The sequence below is a fragment of the Convolutriloba macropyga genome, chromosome 9, assembly GCF_964194025.1.
Source record: "Convolutriloba macropyga chromosome 9, txConMacr16.3, whole genome shotgun sequence".
Lineage (NCBI taxonomy): Eukaryota > Metazoa > Xenacoelomorpha > Acoela > Convolutidae > Convolutriloba > Convolutriloba macropyga.
In genome coordinates, this window is record NC_134476.1 from 19,324,731 (window position 1) to 19,345,010 (window position 20,280).

The following is a 20,280-nucleotide window of genomic DNA, read 5'->3' on the forward strand; positions in this document are numbered from 1 at the left end:
CACTTAAACTACGTCATTCATTGCATTCTAGGTCTTTTCAGGACAGACAATGACTGTTATAGATGTTTGGGCCCTAGAAATGTTTACCTGTCAGCTGCCCAACGTGAGTGAAAATATACTGGAGACCATCTGCCAGTTGGTAAGCGTCGATATTTCCCAGCCTGTATTGCACGTGTGCATCCACAATCAACTTGGTCAGTCTGAGGATCTCACGGCATAAGTGGAATGCATTCCCAAACCTCGACTTCTTTCGCTCTTTTGTAGTCAGTGTTTTCACCTGAAGCAAATTTAAGTTGAGCACCTGTTTTAATTTAGACAATCAAGATGGGTGGTAATGAGCGTTCACAAACTTCCAACCCGTCCAACGCAGAACATGTCATCATAGCTAAACTCATGGCTCCCCGGTTTCGTTTCAAGGCTGTATCGTACAATTTATCTGCACATTTGATCTCTTAACTTTCATTATCACGTCAACGAAAAATTCTGCCTACCGTCAAAGGCCAATCCCGTTTTTGAGGACGAAGAATTAAAAGCATGAGACTAAAAATTGGTTAAATTTGCGATCATTGATACGTTTTCTGTATAAGTTTTAAAAAATGCATCTTAAAACGCGATGCACCGTTGATTGATAGAAAAGTCAAAATAACCTTATTGTAGGTAAAAGTATAGAAAACTGCCTGCCTGCGTTATTTGAGTTAATCCATAAGCTAATGTATCATATCCATCTCTTAATCCCTAAAAATAGCCTAAATTATTCCTCCAGAAAACAAACTATAGCCGGCAAACTATATGAGAACAGTCGCCGTTGTCGCACATCGGAATTGAAGCAGAAAAAAGAAAAGAAAAACTGACAGAAATTGTTTCATTAGTGTTAAAAAGTGTACTAATTCTGTGTGCAGTATGTGGCAGAAACTATAAATATACCTGATTAAACTTCTAAACTGAAGGCTATAAGACTTAAAACTAATGCGAGCAAGCAACCTCTCAACGAACTTTGACAACCCAATGCATTATGACTGAAAGGACCGAAAGCTAAAGCGAAATAAAAATTATAGCAGACAAATCCTGAAATAAAATCCAAAGTATTGAATGGTAAAAATAAACCTGCTATACCTGACCAGCAGACCAATTGAACAATGCGTGCCAAACACGGTTTCACAATTTACAAAGAAAAAAATACAACAGAGGGACAAAATTACTAGAGCTCAAAATGCATAGTTTTAGAATCCGCGTGTTGAATACAACAGTTCTTTTAAACGGTAAAAAGAGCAGCAAATCTGTCATAGGAAAAAAAAACTAGCTTGACATCTAAGAGGCAAACATAGACATGTTGAGCAATGAAAAAAAAAACAAGAGATTAGCAATAAAAATTAAGATTTGCCACAGTTTGTAGATAGTTTCTTTGAAGCCAGAGTCATAAAGTACAAACTTACGCACAATCGCGCACAAAAAATTCATTGAACATTTAGGATCAAAAAAATGAAAATGACAAAAAAATCCCAAAAAGGAAAACATAACCGACTAACGTCGGGCGAATTGCTCTCAAACAACCAGCGAGCGGGGGGGGGGTTGTCTCAACCTCTAAGAAACACCCTTCACACCATAAGTATAAGTCTCCAAAACAGGTTGAGCTGAAACAGCTGAAAGGCTCTAAGAGAACTTAATGCCCGCTGGGCGCTACCAGTTTATCCCGTCTTTGAGGACAAAAGTCAAAAGCGTCAGACGAAAAATCGGTCAAGCGAAAAACCGCATAAAAAAGACCGACAGGACTAATATAATTGCTACAAACTTCGTTTGAGAGCAATTAATCAGAGAATTGGTCTATTTCTCCACATTCATGCCTTCAAAAACATTTTTTTCATGATTAAATCTACAGAACACTAGCTTGCAGGCTAGCAGAAAACAGGCTGCACAAGAAGCAAGAACCGCAGAAAAGTTGGAAATAGAAGAAATTGAAGAAATTGCGATTTATTTTGAAAGCTCTTAAAAACTTCATAAGATTTTGGTAAGTAAACGTTTTGGTATAGTGAAAAAAAACTAACAACAGTCCTTCGCCAGGACCTTGAAAATTGCATTTGTCCCCTCTGAAAAAAAAAGATTAAAAGAGGATCTATTTTTATTGGAAAGTCGCAAAAATTCTATATATTAGTATCCTGAAAACCATCACTTTGCAACTAGAAACTATGCAAAAACTATTATCAAACCCTTTATGAGTTTCACTGGCTCGCAGGATCCAACAATCGCCAAGAGCAACAAAAAATATTCAAACACTTGAAAATGGTCAATTGAATTGAAAAATCGCCAAAAGAAGCGATTTTAATATCTTCCAAACCATTTTTTTCTAAAACAAATCAGCATTACATCCGCAAGCCCTATGAAACGTTTCACCTGCCTCTAAAAGTTCACATCAGGAAAATTTTGCCAAATTATTACCAAAAACATTCTTATTACACATTGGCTGATAAAGTTAATTTATGTTATGCATAACTACCACACGATAAAAAAAACAGAAGATAACATAGCTGGCAGATTTCAAGAAAAAAGCCACAATAGCTTCATAGATCTGTAGTCTCAAAAAGAAAGTAACAAAGATCTGTAGTCTCAAAAAAGTAAAAAGGAAACTTATTCTTATCATTAAGGGCTGAGATGTAAAATTTTGATTAAGAATCTGTATAACTATTAGCTGCTCTTTAATAGCCTTCGAGAGACAAGCACTCATTTGACCTTTTCTCTTTGAATTAAGGCAAAAGAGTTAATTTCAGATTGAAGAAGTCATTTTTGCGAGTGAGTTAAGTCATGTTTTTGAACAAAAATTTAATCAAGCAAAAGAACAAAAAACTCGCTCCACTAAGAGTGAAAAACGTCACGCACGCATTTCAGTTGAAATTGCATAACCGAATAAACAGGAAGCAGGTTTGAAGTGATTGTGACGTCATATGGTCGTAACAAAAATCTTGCAAAGATTAAAAAAAAACATGAGAAGGCCAAATAATAGCCTCAGCTATCACTTCGCGGCTTTTAATTACAAACATACCGACTAACGTCGGGCGAATTGCTCTCAAACGACCGGTTGGCTTCGTCAGTAGCTAGCCACAATGGCTATCTTTATCTTAATGGAAAGGATGTCAGGTCAGCGCAGCGGGGGCTGGTGGGTGACAAAAGTGGGGGGGGGGGCAAATTGCTGTAGAAGAGCCGCCGTAGACCCACTTGGTGCACATTTGGATTGAAACAGAAAAACAAAAAAGAGAAATTTTTCAGAGTGTCAAATTTTTAAAAAAAATAATTGGTGAGCACATTCTGCATATTTGGTTAGATTATAAAATTGCAGTTAATTCAACTTTTAAACTGAACGCTATTAAGCATAATACTAATGCCAGCTAGCAATTGCTTTAATGAACTTTGATAACCTAATGCACTATGACTTAATGACCGGGCTTTAAATGCTGATCCTGTTTCTTTTGATTTTGCTCTTTTGACTTTGACCGTAGTCGCTACAGTGCGTAAAAGGATACATAAAAAATTAAAAACACATTCAGTTGAAACGGCGAGTGATGTAAGTCAGAAGTCAAACGTGAAAATCGTGACTTATGTAGAGCGAAAAAAAAATGATCAAAAGGTAAAGCGAAATAAAAAACAGCAGGACAAGTCTTGAAATGCAATCCAAAGAATTAATGAACCATAAATTACTCTACCTGATCAGCAGAGCAATCGAACAATACAAGACAAAACACAAACAAAATCATCAAGTTAAGAAACTAAAACAATCAAAACTGATCAAAAATCTACTCATTGCTAAAACTCTTGAAGCTTTTACCCCGATGTCAAAATTTGATCCCTTTAAATATACCTAATACAAAATGTGTTCATAACTAACTTTTGTCTCTAAAAATCGATCCAGTATTTTATCTGCCAGATCTGAAAGAAATTTATTGGCCCTTGAAGATCGATTACCAAAAGAAAATGACAAAAAAAATTCAAACAAATGAAAATCAATAGCAAATTTTAAAGAAATGCTGCTGAAAATCACGATATCAATATCTTCAGAACCATTTCTGTGTCTCGAGAGGCTATTTAGTAAACCAGTTCCAAGCATGAAAAAGTCATTGGCTCATAACGATCGATAGACAAAACTTTTAGAAGTTTCAAATTTCAAAAAACCGAAATTGATTCTATTAAAATGTTGAAAACCATTCCTCAACCCCTATCACCTATGCAATAACATATTATCAAATTCTGGAGGTTACCTGGCTGCTGAGACAAGAAGAACTGAATAAAAGACAAATGTCTTTAAAAAACTCGTTAAAAAACTTCAAAAAAATTTTAAAATTCGAAATGTTAAAATGTTAGAAACACTTCCACTGACACCAACAACCATGCAGTACCTTTTTTTTATCAGACAGTGGAATACGTGGTATGGCCGTTGCAGCTGGACAAAAACCAAAAATTGACAAAAACTTTAGGAAAACTAGAAAAAAGAATTGCATAAATTAGTATAATTTTGCGTCTTTGTAGCGCCAAAACATATAGCTCACAAAATGGTTGTAATAAGTAATTTTGTCTCGCAAAATACTTTTATCATTTTATAAAAGCTTCAAACTAAACCCAATTAAACAAAACAAATCGACAAATGTCGGAAGAATTGCTCTCGAACGAGGCGGGTAAAAAAATTGACCCCAACGGGATTCGAACCATTGACTTGCCGATCCTTAACTACATGCAATAACCACTCTTCTACCAGACACTGTTTATGGCTGTGCTGCAACCGATTTTATAGCAACAGGCTTAACTTCGGAGTGAGATCACTCACAAATGAAGAAAGAAACCGTGAAAAAGTCAATTGAGATGTCAAAGAATGTTCCAGAAGAAAAGCGCAAAATATCAAGCAAAAAAACTGCAAAAAAGACCAACACGTTTGCAATAATTGCTATGAACTTCGTTCAAGAGCAATTTTAAAAAATTTAAAAAACCCAAAAAACATGGCCTAAAGCCCACATGGACTAAAACATGGCCTAATGAAACTTAATGCCCGTTGGGCTTTAATTGTTTATCCCGTTTTGAAAGATCAAAATCATTGGAAAATGTGTGAAAATATCTTAAAACACAGCTCACCAATACAATCGAAATTGTTTGGATTGCAAAAAGGAGAGCCCCAAAAAAAACAGCCACTGACTTATTCCACAGTTACTTGTTGATATTGATGAGCAGAACTACTTTGCCCGTTAAAAACCCCGCAAAAACAGATTCGAAAAAAGCCGCACGTGATCAAATTATTTCACCCGCTTTCATACACGTCCAGCATTCAATTTTACACCCTGTTTTAAATACACTCCACCAATACACCTTCGTGTTGTAAAAAGGAGCGCGCCCAATTAATAGCCGTTGAGAGGCTGCCGTCGGCTATTAAAAGTTTAAACTTTTAACACTTACTAGTCGTTTAAGAGAATTTCAGTAATAGCGATTTTACTTCTCTCAGCAAAATATAACGGTCGGCAAAAGCAAGTCCAGCATAAAGTGCGTCATCCCTCCCCCCTCTATGCAGGTTAAAGCAAAGAGTATTATCAGTTTGTATATCCTTTAGATTTCCTCTTAATTGAACCATGTGCAGTCAAAAGAACATATTGGTGAAAACATATATCTTTGGACAAGAAGACCTATTGACAACTTCAAAAACAATTGGCAACTTTTGAAAACTGGAACTTTAAAGTATGGGAACCATTGAGTTCTTAGAACTAACATACAAATTCAGCTAAAGCCAGTTGATACGCTTTCGGCTTGGCAAGGTTACTCTAATTTTTGAATTCATATTACACTTACTCTTCAGTTCAATATATATAGCGTCGTCTTTTATATAGTACTCACAGGTTTGAGATTGAAGTTGTAGTCCAAGTGAAGATAATTTAGATTCTTTCTGTGGATCAAAAGATTGAGCATATTATAGCCTTGTCTGCAAACTTGCAGTCCAGCCTCCACCCAGTCCAGTTTAGTTGACTGGAAAAATTTTGTTGCCTTGTAAGACCTAAAAAATAAGATTCAAAACAAAACATTTGTAAATCTCGGATAGCGTTTTTGACTTCAACATTCCATTAACTATAGTTTATATTCGCACCAACCAAAAATCAAATTGAATACGTTGCCCACTCGCTGGATGCTCTTTAAAGCCTTTTCAACAATTTCCAAGAAAAGTCCTGACCTACAATTCAAAGAAAACAAAAAAACTTGACCTCGAATGGACTATGACTGGATTGGGAAAACCATTTAGAAACTATCAAAAAATTGAAACATAGCTGGCAGATTGCCAGAAAATAGCCGCAATAGCTTCGTAGATCTGCAGTCTCATAAAAACAGTAAAAGACAGACCAAAAAAATTTGTCTTTGCATTGAAGGCTGATATGTTAGATTTTGACTAAAAATCTGTTTAAGTTTTCGCTGCCTCTATTAGCTGCTCTCCAATAACCTTCATTTAGAGTGACACACACCCATTTGACCTTATCTCATTGAATAAAAGTAAATAAAAGTCAATTTCAAATTGAGAAAGTCATTTTTGTGAGTGAGTTAAGTCAAGTGTGACAAAATTTAATCACGCAAATGAACAAAAAAACTTGCTCCACTAGGAGCAAAAAATGACGTCACACACGCACTTCAGTTGAAATTGCATGAACGAATGAACATAAAGCAGATTTGAAGTAGTTGTGACGTCATATGGTTTTAACAAAAATCGCCACGCCGAAATAAAAACACAGCCGGAAGAAATCCGGAAGCGACTCGAAACGTCAAGACTTCACAAAGAAATCAAAACTGCAGCTGAAGACGTTAACTTTTGTATTCAACCATTAACTCATTACCTACCCAGCTCTGATCTAAAATTGGTGAAAATTAACCACTGTCACCAAGAGAAACAAAATGTAGCAAAGATTTAAACTATTGAAAACGTTTGGTAGCGTTAAAAAGTCCAAAAAATTAGGATGCTCAATACACTAAGAGGTTGAAAAACTGACAGGCTCTTAAATTTCCCTCAACAAATTCATGATTCTAATCTCAAAAAGATCGCGAAAGCAAACGGCAGATAATAATATTAGAAACTAAATTAAATTTTTCAAAGAAGAATGCTGAAAATCAAGAATAAGAAAACCACTACAATTAGATTTCTAATGACTGCAATTAAGACAAAAACAACCCGTACTTCTTCCTTGTTTTATATATTCTAGACATGATTTCATACTAATTCAAAAATAAATTTTTTCACAGAAAAGACATATTAAGAGAATAAAATTCAAAGGCAAAAAATTGTTTCAAAACAATACCAAGGCCGGGAAAAACTTGCAATAAAAAGTAATAAGGGGCAACTTTGGAAAAAACTTTCTAGCAAAATCTCGAAATAACGAAAATCTAAGAAAAAGCTGAAATCATTCAATTTTTAACAACTGAAAAATCAATATAACGAATATAAATGTAGGGGCCAGAACAAAGCTAGAACAATACAAACTATAAAGCGGAGAATATGGACACAATGTAAGGAACACCGTAACAAAAAGACTAATTCTCGATTTTTGAAAGTTAATCAAATTTAAAAAATCAAGAAAAACGAACACATTTTATTGTTCACCATTCGAGAAATAGAAAAAACGACGAGCAATCTGAGACAAAGATCCATGCTCCTGAGCAGAAAAAAAAGAAATAGCAGAATTCATAACCTACAAAACATTTTGCATATAAAAGCTCAAAAAAATTTTGAGACTGCATTTATGAAAAGTTTTTAAATGTTTTTCAAAAACTTAACGCCAAAAGCAGTTGATTTAACGACATTAAAGTCCCTCATGTTGGACAAATAGGCTTTTTCTAGTAATTAAAACCAAAATTCGCACAAAATCTGAGAAAAAATGGAAAAAAACTACCAAAATCCGATTAGCATATTATAAAACAAAATTACATCGAGGTAGAAAGAGGCGTTGAGTACATAAATTATCAAAAGGAAGTTGCCATATTAACTGATTATTGACAAAAAGAAGGTTGAAAGATTCAAAAATGAAGAAATTAATAAAAAAAAAGCCAAAATTAACTTTAAAAAATCAAGAAAAATGTGCCAATTTTGAACTTCAAACGATTTTTAGGCTCTTCAAAGCACTGTGGTATCAATTTACGAGGTTTACATTTCAATATAGCACCAAATAAATATTATTTCTACGAAAAACCGAATTACAAGCAAAAAAATATAGGCCACTTAGACGGAAAAACGGCTAAAAACGGTTATCTATATGTGCCATTCAGTCAAAAACTACTTTTCAATGTCAAAAAGTCATTCAATAGACGCAGCGCATGATCAGAAAACTCCACTCGCTCAGAAAAAATTATTTCACCGTGCAATTTTACTCGCTTTCGCTTTTAGGTTAAAACATCGTCTGAACGAATAGAACTTTTAGTAAAAAAAAAACCTTAAGAAAACCAATACTCCTCTTCGAGTCGTAAAGAAAATCAAGATAAGGCAATAAAAGACCCAGCTATCGCTGTGCGGCTATTTAAAAAAACTGCACAAGCATTATACTTTTTGATCTTAAGATTTTAGTCTGTCCATTGTAAAAGTTTTAGACAGCAATTTCTGACCAATGAAAACATAGCCAGCAGATTGCCGGAATAGCTGCGAAATAGACTTGCGTGCCGTAAAATACAGATGGAAAAAGATACAGAAGTGAGTTGATAATAGCTATCGCCGCCGCCTATAAAACTTACAAGTTTATTTCAAAGGAGGTTGTTTTTGGGTGCAAAAAAATTTTCCCTGTCGCGTCTCGAACCGGCGATCTCCGGAGTACCAGCCAGTCGCCTTAACCACTCGGCTGTCGGACCATACAAAATGTTTTCTTACAATCAACTTTGTTTTAGGAACAGATTCTGTTTCTGAATAACCGCAATTTAGGTCACGCAGAAAGCGTGAAATCAAGCGCGAAAAAGCCATTTAGGCAGTGACGAGACAGAATGTTCTAGAACAAATGTAAAACGAAAATGAAGCGTCAGACGACGAAACAAAAAAAAAAACCAAGAGCACCGCAATATAGCTACGCTCAGCTTACAGCTTCGCAGCTATAATTAGAAAAATTATCCAATCTCACGTGGGATTTTATAATTCGTATATTAGATTCCCAAGTGATTCACGTAATTTCCTGAACATTCCTACAATCGAAACAAATTGCACCTTCCAACATTCTTCTAATCAGGAAGTAAAATATAACCGACTAACGTCAAAGAAATTAATCTCAAACTAATTACGGAGGTCAGCCTTCTTGCCGAGGAACACCATGCTCTTATATTTCTAACAGAACTGCTCACTGACTTAATGCCTGCCATCGGGCTTTCCCCGTTTCTCAAGACAAAGTCACAAAGTCTCTTGGCCAGACAATTACTATCAGACAAAAAACACGTTAGTATGAAAACTCGAAGACCAGGACTAATATAATTGCCACAAATTTTGATTGAGAGCAATTAACAATTGAATCTCAAAAAATCGGAAATCTTTTTTTTGTTAAGAACACTATCATACCTGAACAAGTATCGTTTCTTCTGCGCTTTGGGTGGTCTGTGATGAAGAGCATTCAGTACAAAGTATTTGAGCAGTTTCTGATATGACACGCGCACTTTCACTGGCATTCCACTCGGACAGTGTTCTCTGTACCACGACTTTACGAGGGGAACGTCAACAGCGCGTCTGGTGCGACCTGATCGAAGATTATAAGGCCTGAAAAAAAATTCCCAATGTCAAACCCGCCAAGGGCTTTTTGTGGACAAACAGTAATAAGTTTCTTGACCGAGCACCACAAACGTTCACTGTTTGATCAATACCTATTCATGACTTAATAAGTAGCTTATAGCATATACCATAATTTGAAAAAAAAACGGTAAGATCTAAGCATCGTTCTCTAAACCGTTGCCTTATGGGAGTTAGACGCCAGCTTCGCGTTCTTAAGTTGCAATAGCAACCAGTCCTTGGGTTTGAAAACAATTGGTGTATATTAATTATCACAGAAGTACACACCTTGGGGCCCATAAAAGTGCAATTCCATTGGCTGTGTTGTCAGTGTAGAGTGGGGTCTCCTCCAAGAAAGGTCTCACACCCTCAGGAAGTTGGAAAGGGTTTTCATCGTCCTCTACTGGTAACGGTTCTTCTGTCTGAAATGAGAACAGACTCTTGAATTACAATCAGAGCATTAGTCTTTTTAAATCAATAGGATGAACAAAAATGAGTTGTATCTCAAAATAAAGTCCAGCAAGAATACGATTTCATAACAAAATTCTCGATTTTCTAGTGTTACTTTTCCATCAGCGAATAGGTTACCAGATGTTATCGGAGACTTCGATATTCTGTCACTTTAAGGGTATTTCAAGATTTGATCCCTTGGTCAACCATCAATGAGAAGTTGTGGTTACCTTATGTCCATGTCTGTGCGCAATCGGGTTAATGAGAGGGTCAAAGTAGAATGCGGGCAAATCGGGATCCTCAGTTTTGATGAACACCACAGATGGTGTATGATACTTGGCTAAATGGACGAACGAGGGCATGCTGTTGTACAGGTAGGGAAAAGCAATCTGGTACTCTGTTCTGAGGGGATGTCTGATTATGATCTTGTTCACGTCGTTGAACTCGTTCCAGTCCTCATCGCTAAAAATATTAGTCAAACATCACAGATGGAAAAAGGAGTTACTTTTTATGTAATAAATGACAGGTTATTAATTCTTGTGTTCATCACTTTAAGTTTGACGTTCAGATTTTGTCAAACTTAATATACTTGAGAGCAATTAATGACACCAATTGATTTTGTCCGTGTGCCATAAGTTGAACTTTATTCTGAATATTCGAGGCCCCTTCTTTCCACGTTTGTTTCCATTTTTCATGATCAAAACAAAAAGTGAAATGCACATATCAAAGGATAGACTACTTAATGTCTTACTTTAGTTGAGCGTCCTTCACTAATGGCTCGAATTTGGGTCCACCAGGAATGGCAAGATTGAGAGCCTTGGCGGTGAAGAAAGACTTGAGATCAAATATGTAGAAATAGTTGTCATCCACCAGATCTGTGAGCAGTTGACTGCCCAGACGGTACAGTGTAGACATAATGGGCAAGGACAAGTTCCACTTTCGGTATGTTTCCCCGTTGACAAATCTAGAATACAAATTCCAGCAAACTCAAACGCGCATTTCTTGGAATTTCAAAACCTTCATGACATTTATGTTGTTTGTACTACGAGATGATAAATTCATAATAGGAAGCTCTTATGAACTCAGATATCCCATTTATTTTAAGCATCGTTTTAGTTTGTTCAAACCATAAATATATTTTGTGTTTTATTTTGTTTATTTATTGATTTATTTGTTATCAAACTCTATAGAGAACTGAGCGAAGTCATTAACTGGACTTTAAACCTCGAGAGGGTAAACCAATTACAAATACATTATCTTTATCTTCAAATACATATGCAATCTTACTTCGTTCCGACAAGTGCCTTGTGGTCATAGAACCAATCAGCTACAGCTACATCCTCATCAGGGTCTAGTTCAATTCTGATTGGTTCCAGGGGTTCAACATCTAAAATGTTGTCGGCATAGTCCAGAGGAGGCTCCTCGTCATCAAAAGGTGGGAATCGCATACGTTTGAAGTGACGTCTGTCACGCTTCTCACGTCTCATCATAATCCACATTGTGCTGAAAATATAAACAATACACGAGTGTTGTAAGCTGTTGAACTTGTAAGCAACAAGGTTGAAAGAATTAGGTTATAGAATTTAATGAGACCGACCCTCCACAAAATACAGCACAAACCCCATCGAAAACAAACTCCTTATATTTAGCATAAATTAGGACGATATGTTTCGTTTTAGGCTTCATCCAGACCAATAAAGCTCGACGGATCATAAAGCTGAGTCAAAACCTCGTGGAACGTTGAAAGCCAAAACAAATGATCAATTCAGTTCAATTAGTGAAAGTAAGCAGTTGGTACGATAGTCGGAATTTTGAAACACTAACCCCCATTGTGCCAAATAGAGTGGCTCGATGACTCTCGGGGTGTCACATACAAACGTGATGGCTCCAGTCAAGTGGTAAATAACAGGCACTTCTCGCACCTAAATACAGACAAACGGGTTATTAAAAGTTTGATAGAAACAAGCACCTGAAACTAAAACTTTTTAAACCATTGGGCGTAAACAAGCACCTGGGACTATAATAACTTGAGTTTAATCTAAGCATAAGTTCCTGCACCTTAGAAGTTGTTTAACTTGGGCGTTGTTTCTATTACCTACCCTCCGATATCTTCGTTGACCTTAACTCCTGATGTTGCAGAAGAGGGCTGATGAAATGCGTTATTATTGAGACTAAATGACAAGACAATATACAACAACAGCGAAATAGTTTCACTTTTGCCATATTAAACTCAAGCTGCCCAATCACTACGCGTCTAGAGTAGTGAGAAAACAAACAACAAAAAATGACCGAAACACAAAAGATGCGCTAATATTTTAACTAACAGAACGCGGAAGTAAAAAACCATTAGCTGCCCATTGAAGGATTCAGACAATGTTAACAACCTTTACCGCCTTTAGTTGCACTTGTGAAAAAAATGAGAAAATGGAAGTCAAATTTCAAGTTTTCAAGCTTTTGCTTCATTTACTGCTCCTATCGCCGCTCAAGTGTATCGCCTTTAGTAGCATTTGGGGAAAAAATGTGAAAACGGAAGTCGAATTTCAAGTTTTTAAGATTTTGCTTCACTTAATGCTCCTATCACCGCTGAAATTTGAGTTGAAATAAAAAAATTCTATGAAAAATCAGCGCCCCAATACACTCCAAATTCTTTTCGTCGTAAAAAGCGAAGGGTAGGCCAATACTGGCTCGCCATCGCAGCTATTGATAACATCCTGTCTAATTCGGTAATTGTTCCGACCCCACTTGTGGGGGGAGGGACTATATACTCAAATGGTTTTTTTTGTTGACAGTTTTGGCCGATCGATATATTCATCGTACAGAAATGTGAGTGTATCATTAAAAAGCTAGTCCAGCGTAGAATTCGAAACTAAAAAGATTTTTTCGAATTTCGTTTTCTTCGAGGAGTTATCGAGGATTGAAGTTTTGTGTGAACACGGGATATTTGGCATGATTGTTCACTTTTAGTGTAATTTTTCTTCAAATTTAGATAATTTTTCATTAAAATATTAATTCAAAATTATACTTCAGACCACAAAATGAAACAATTTTGAGTTCCTAAAAGAATAAACGGGATAAAAAAGAATAGTCCTAGTCTCATAGGGAAGCTTACTATCAAAAAAAAACTGAATTCTATTTCAGAGATCGTTTTTAAAAATTTTTTCAGTTTTTTGTTTTCTTGGGTCACCTAGCGACTAGTCACTTTTCATATCTAGTTTCCGTTAATGACAAGCCTGATTTACAGTCAAATGAAGCCCAATGAACAAAAAATTCGTTTTTAAGTAATTGCTCGTTTTTTTTTACTACGACTGAGTCTTCGTAATTTTAAATGAAATTTTGATTTTCTTGAAGTTTTACTAAATTTTTAGAATCCTTTACCATTGTCTCGTTGACTAAAAGTGCAATAGGTTTCGTAATCAGAATTAAGTGAACCCATCTAGAGCTTTCAGTGGAACACTAATGGCTAAGCCTTTAAAAAGTATTTTTCGAGAAATTTTTTTTAACACTAACCGATCATAAACTTGTTTTCGTGAATTGTAAGTCATTTTCAGTAGACAGGGCCCCCCATCCTTTCTACTGCAACAAAAAATAATCCGGCTGGCAGTTTTATCTTCTAACTATTTGTTTTATGACTTCAATGCGACAAGTTCTAAAAAAACTTGCCAATTTTTTTGGACATTTTCTATTATTGATTCCCCTTGAAATCTTATCACATTATCCTGATATTGATATCTCCCATTGGCTTAGAGAAGACTTTAACTGGATGATGGATAAGGTTTTCAGAGAAAAGCTTCAGATTTAAATCGCCTCGACATCCTAGTGATTAACTATACATGACAGGTATCCTTGTCCTCAAATCGAGGCACATGCTCCAATTGAGCGTATTTAGTGACTTCTGTTGAAAGCTATTAGATTCAATGGCTGTTAAGAATTAAAAAAATTCGACATTTTTTTTGAAAATTAACCAAAATTAAACTTATTTTCGTGAATTGCAAGCCAGTCTCAGTAATGATTGGACCCTCTTTTTCTCTGATTCAACCAAAATCAATCCATTTAACGGTTTTATGTTCTAACTATTGGTGTTATGACTTCGATGCACGAGTTTTCATATTTTTTTTTAATTTTTCGATAATTTTTCATTTTTTTCCCTTTTGCAATCTTGACACATTATCCTAAAATTGATAGTTGCATTGGCTGAGAGATGAAGTTCATCGGATTATATATAAAGTTTATAGGGAAAAACTTATGATTTAAATGGCTTCGACACTTTCTTCTTGCACTTTTCTACTTTATTTTAGGATTTTGCCCGCATTTCTTGCTGTTTTCATTATCTATGACCTATTGTAATGTCTTATTGATGACCTATTAATGACAAAAATTATTGTTATCTCATCAAGGCATAACTTAGCGTATTTATTCGCTTCCGTTGAAAGCTATTGAATTTAATGGCGTTGATACTACCGGTTTTCTCAAACAACTCGTGATTTTAATTTCTTACTTGTTCGTGTTTGTTGATCTTTTGGAGTCAAATCATTATAAAAAAGAATTCCATTGCTGTTAAAACACTTTTTGAAAGTAGAAAAATCATTTTTAATGGCTTCGACACTCTTCTCTTCTCGCTAAATTTTTTTCGAATTTGCTGTTTTGCTTTTTTTTTCATATTTTAGGTAGCAATAAAAAGCTGACCGATCCCACTAGCTTGTGTATGAGGATTGAATGAATGATGTTACCCGAAGCAGTCAGCTCACTGCGAATAGTCTTAAAGTTTATGATATTACATATTTTTCAGATTTTTAAGGATTTTTCTATTTTTTCAGTTTTGTTGTTCTTTTCGTCAACTTGTAACTTAATCTCATCATTGAGAGGTCCCATACAATTCCTTGTATTTTAAAAATTAACACGTTTACTGATATTATGACGTAACTGATGTTTTGTTTGTTGGCTAATATACGTTTTTATAAAGGTTCTTTGGTGTTATTGTTTCTTTTTCTCTTCCTTTAGCACAATCGATTAATAACAGATCCCAATGATTTTCAAATGTGGTCCAATTAAATTTATTTATTCATTCAGCTTATAGTGTTTGCTGAAATTAAATGATGGAAATTGAAATAAAAACACATAATATTCAGATAATAGCTAATGATTTTAATGGCTTCACAAATTTGGGTTCTCGCAATGTTTGTAATTTTTTGTTCGTATTTTTGGAGTTTTTTGCATCTTTAGTCCGTTCCTAAGGCTTAGTCTAACCAGAGACAGATGTTGTTGGTTTCATTATGACTTTTATAGTAAATTTATCAAAAATTATTTCGTTAAATGCTAATTATTTTTAAGACTTTTGAAAATATTTGTTTCAAAAAATGTTGATTGATTTTTGAGTTTCGCCTCATTATTTCTTCTTCTTGTCGATTTGTTACCTAGTCTCATTAATCTCATGTGATGTGTAGTTAGGAAAAACAAATTTGTGTAGTGAGGATTTCGTCTGATTGTAATTTGACGTGGCTAGTAGGTGCCTTTAAATTAAGATATTGAGTTTTTGCCGTGAAATTTTGTTTTTGTTGTTTTTTCTCGTAGTTTTTTATAGTGGCAGATCTTGTTGTAATGAGGCATGGCATTAATTAATTCAATTCTCATCTTGGTTGTGTAACGATTTTGTAAAACTCAAACATCTATTTTTGATTATCTCTTTGTCAAAAATGCAAGTCAAAAGACAGTTAAGTCAAAATGTAGATGAGCGCGGGTCGGAACATCATGTGCGAATGCTCATTAACGAGCCTACTTGTTTGAATTGATGCATTGTTACCTGGGTGTGATTCATAGAGTGCAAATGCGCTCGTTTGACGTCTTCCTCTGCATTCCCGTCCCAATGATTTAAATTATTTAAAACAGTATGAAGGCTGATTTTTTTTGCTGCGGAAATTTATAGCTAATCCAAATATTTGTTAAAGTAGCAATTAACATAACCTGTTCCCATGGCATTGGCATATTTTCCAAGAGTTTAATGACAGCATGTGGCATCCATTTGAGTGCACCCAGGTAGACTCGCTTGTCGTGTCTGAACTTCCTGTTGGTCATGTCTCCGTGGTCACGCACAATCTTCCTCACGTGCTCAGGAGGCATGTCTTCTTTGGGAGTGTCCACAAAACTTAAACATCAGAGCGTTCAAATAACGATAAAAAATGACAACTCAGTAAATCCGAAATCGATATCGGTAAGCTAACCCGATTGACTGAACTTACCTGCCCTTTTTTACTTACTAACCGAACTCGAACATACTTTAAAATTACTTGCCGAATTCTTTTAACATGAGCTTTGTTTCAGCGAGAACACGGTTTTCATAATTTTTGAAAATGTAAGTTTAATAATTTTCGACAATAATAGTAAATATGGCTAATATACCAAAAATGCTTTATTTGTTCTGGAACAAAATGGGCATCATTCGGTCAGCCTATGACCTGACATCTTGCAAAATTAAATTGAGAGCTTTTTCAATTTTATTCTTACCCAAATTTTCGTTTCTCTGCATATTTTGCCTGTTGCAACTGCTGCCACTTTTTGGCTTTCTCTTGTAGTTGCTCCTCAGTCAAAGACGGAACCATGCCAGGTTGGTGTTGCATAGTGACACCACTCATTCCCATTGGCTGACCCGGTGGCATTCCAGGTGCAAATCGCGGTGGACCCATCATACCTCCCATTGGTCCAGGGTGTCCACCCATGAATGCCCCAGAAGCATTTATCTGGTTTGGAGTCATGGCGACGCCAGGCGGCAACTCAAAGCTGCCGTTCATTGCGTCTCCTCTGCCGAAAGTCCTCAGTTAATTGACAAACAAAATATGGCTGCTTGTTTAGCAGAAGGATCAAACCATACAAAAACCATAAAACGCTATCTGAAAAGTAATTGTTCTCCGAGATCCTTTACTTAGCGAGGACTAATTTCATTGTTTTAACTCAAATAGTCGATACAAGGTGCTAACCAAAATATCGAAAAATGAAGTTGGTATACAGTATTCAACGCAGCCAACATAGGGGATTTCTGAATATCTTGCAATTTAGTAAGTGGCAGCAGGACTATTGATTTATCAATGTATCTATACACAAAAATCTTGCCATACATAAATGCACAGCTATATCTTCTCTATATTTTGATTCAGCGGTGATTTCTGTCTTTTTGTCTCCGCGCTAAACATTACGTCGCCAATCCTACAAATTCAGCTGAATCCGCGCTTGTGGACAGGAGTGACAAAATTTTGTCACCCCTTCTTGCGTGCCGGAAAAATGGTAAAATTGTTGACAACAGTGACAAGAAAATTGCGGACAACTTTTACAAAATTCCGTCAGTGATCTCGTAAAAATCATGTTTTTCTGTCATAAATGACCGCAATTTGTGAGCAGGGGTACCGTCACCACTGCACTTCAACCTTTAATTCATATTCAAACTTTTGACGGATTAAAAATATAATTACCCCTCACTTCATAGTAGTGATAATTACACCCCACTTTTCAACTTTATTCAGTTTCAGAAGCCTTGACGCATAAAAAGAGGGGTTAGCCCTCACTTTATGTTCAACCTACTTTAAATTAACTTTTGAACCCTTAATTTATGTTCAAAACTTTGACGGATTAAAACTATTATTGCCCCTCACTGCATTTTGATAAGAGGAACTAATTACAACGAATTAAATCCACCTGTCTCCTTTAATCAGTTTATAAGCTTTGCGCGGAAAGTAGTTACCTTAGCGCGAATGTTAGTGACGCAAACTTCCGGACAAAAATGACAAAAAACTGTCCGCCTTTTGCGTGTCATCAATTTCCGCAATCGCGGAAATCAATGGGAAATAATGCCAACGTTGAGTAAACTTGCAATGTATAACCTCACTGTCACTGTTGTCCGCGAAAGACCATAACGTCAAATCTTGAAACATGGTGGAGCGGACAATGTTGATATTAGCAAGCAAATTTGCTTGCTCAAAATGTAGGATTGGCGACGAAATGAAATACTTGTTCAGTTAATTGAAAAAGGCTCGCATGATTCTGTGCGCAGCACAGAATGATCGCACAGTGAGCCCAATATTATATTCACACTTTTTGCACGGTTAAAGATTTACCATTTGATGTCGCACTTACAACAAAACCTGCTGATTGAAAAGTAATCTCACTGAGAAGATTTTTTGAGGGCTTCCGCTTAAATTCACGTTAACGTTAACACTTAGCCTAATGAAAATCAATTGTGAATTTGATTTGATTATTGCAGTCAGCAAAAAAAAGCTGGCACCAAAAGCTTCAAATTATTCGGAAAAATTGCCGATATTTAAGCTGCATTTGACACAAAAGAATAAATTAATCAACACAAATTCAGCAACTTTAGTCTGGAACAAATTCAGAATTGATAATGCGACTTCTCTCCGATTTGTGACTTCTTAAATATTGATAATCCCAATTCGGAAAAACTTAATTTTGAAATACGTAACTTCAAAAGCTCTCCATACAGCATAAAACTTTCAATCCAATGGGCTTCCAGAAAATTTGTGGTCTTCAAGTTGTTGTCTGCAAATCTTAGACAAAATTTACTAAGATTGGCTTCTCAAAATAAAGAAAACATAAAAATCCTTTAAATTTTTGATACAATGATTGATTCCCATGGAAATTTTTTCAACCTTGGCTGTTATATACACAGTTTAAAAGATCTTAACTTAAATCTTGTTTAACATCTGCTCTAAGCAGATTTATTTCCCAAACGAACTTTTTCAATTTGAAAACTCGGTTTTTAAGGTCATAAAAACCCTATATGACAATCTCCGAGTTGGTTGAATTTGACAGTCCTCAAGTTCGACGGAATGATGGTGAGAAAAATTTCATGCAGAACTAAATAAAACAAATTTAATGGAAAAATTTACAGAACTAATAGAACTTCTAAATGAAAACAATCAACAGAACTGACTGCTTTCAGTTATGAATTTGTTTGTTCCTTTTGGCATGCAAAGTGAGAAAAATAAAATAATTTATTCGCAAGACTATATTGGACAACTTATTTGTTCACTCTAATTGAGCTGAAAGTATGCAATCAAAAATAGCAGCAAATCAATCTCCAAATTGTTTGGTTTTGTTAGAGGGCATTAATAGTGAAGTCAAGCCTCAGGAAACAAATTTGATAACCATAACTGGGTCATAAACGTACAGAATCAGAAAAATGAAAAAAAAAAATATTTCAATTGGTATATAAATGATCCAAGGATTAAAATTTTAAACAATTTTTGTCAATAAACCGTGCATTAGTTGAAACAAGTTTTGATGTAACCTGTGAAAGTACAAAAGCTAAGCTAGAGTACAGATTTTAACCAAGAGGTTATTTGAAAAAAAATTGCATTGAAAGAAAGAACCTCAATGAACCGAAACAAAACCTACAGCGTCCCAGAAATTAACCGTAGAAAATGTGAAATTTTGATTTTGAAAGACAGAGGTACTCATACCGCTTTGATTTCAAATATATCGGCAACGTTCCCTCGAAATTGATAGCGGGCTTTTATCAAGGAGTTGTATTCCTTATGGTAACGAGATCTGCCTAGCGATATCGAGCTTATAATATAATCCAAAGAAACGGTACGCCAAGGGCAAAAATATGTTTCAAAAACCTCAAAAAATTTTAGAAGGCATTAAAATTTTTGTACAATTATTCAGATATTGAAAAATGATGTCAATTTACACCCAGGCAGAAATTCGCGTCACCCTACAGAGTCAGCAAAAAGCTGTTCCAGCTTAATGAGCTAATTGTTCTCAATTAAAAGAGACTATCAATTATTGCGTATAAGAGCACATGCATGTTTTAAAAAATTTGAGCTAATTTAGTCTAACATTTATCAACATTTTTTCCGTGTTGGTAGGACACTGACTTCCGACGCGATTTTCAAAAACAGCTCAGGTACACAGACTCATCATGTATCAAAATGAAGCAATGCATTAGATCAAAACAACGTTAAAGGCCTGCACTCTGCTGCTAATTCTGAATAGACATTGTATTTGATCTGATCTGATTGGAAGAAGCTGCTTCATACGATATGAACACAAGGCACGAAAAGGACGCGGAGCAAGTGTTCAGGCTCCTTTAA

General features: G+C 35.4%; 1 protein-coding gene across 1 annotated transcript in view; it reads right to left on the minus strand.

The window, feature by feature from the left end:
* LOC142345657 (pre-mRNA-processing-splicing factor 8) overlaps window positions 1-17,060 on the minus strand; it is a 77,645-nt gene extending 60,585 nt beyond the window's left edge. Inside the window, exons 1-10 of the mRNA XM_075397853.1 lie at window positions 16,682-17,060; window positions 16,142-16,322; window positions 12,008-12,105; window positions 11,471-11,686; window positions 10,935-11,147; window positions 10,414-10,645; window positions 10,022-10,155; window positions 9,530-9,724; window positions 5,860-6,016; window positions 88-277 (exon numbers count right to left, since the gene is read on the minus strand). Coding sequence (XP_075253968.1) covers window positions 88-277; window positions 5,860-6,016; window positions 9,530-9,724; window positions 10,022-10,155; window positions 10,414-10,645; window positions 10,935-11,147; window positions 11,471-11,686; window positions 12,008-12,105; window positions 16,142-16,322; window positions 16,682-16,965 — 1,900 coding nt within the window. The 5' untranslated portion in view covers window positions 16,966-17,060. The remainder of the gene's footprint in view (window positions 1-87; window positions 278-5,859; window positions 6,017-9,529; window positions 9,725-10,021; window positions 10,156-10,413; window positions 10,646-10,934; window positions 11,148-11,470; window positions 11,687-12,007; window positions 12,106-16,141; window positions 16,323-16,681) is intronic.
* Between the last annotated feature and the right edge of the window lie 3,220 nt (window positions 17,061-20,280).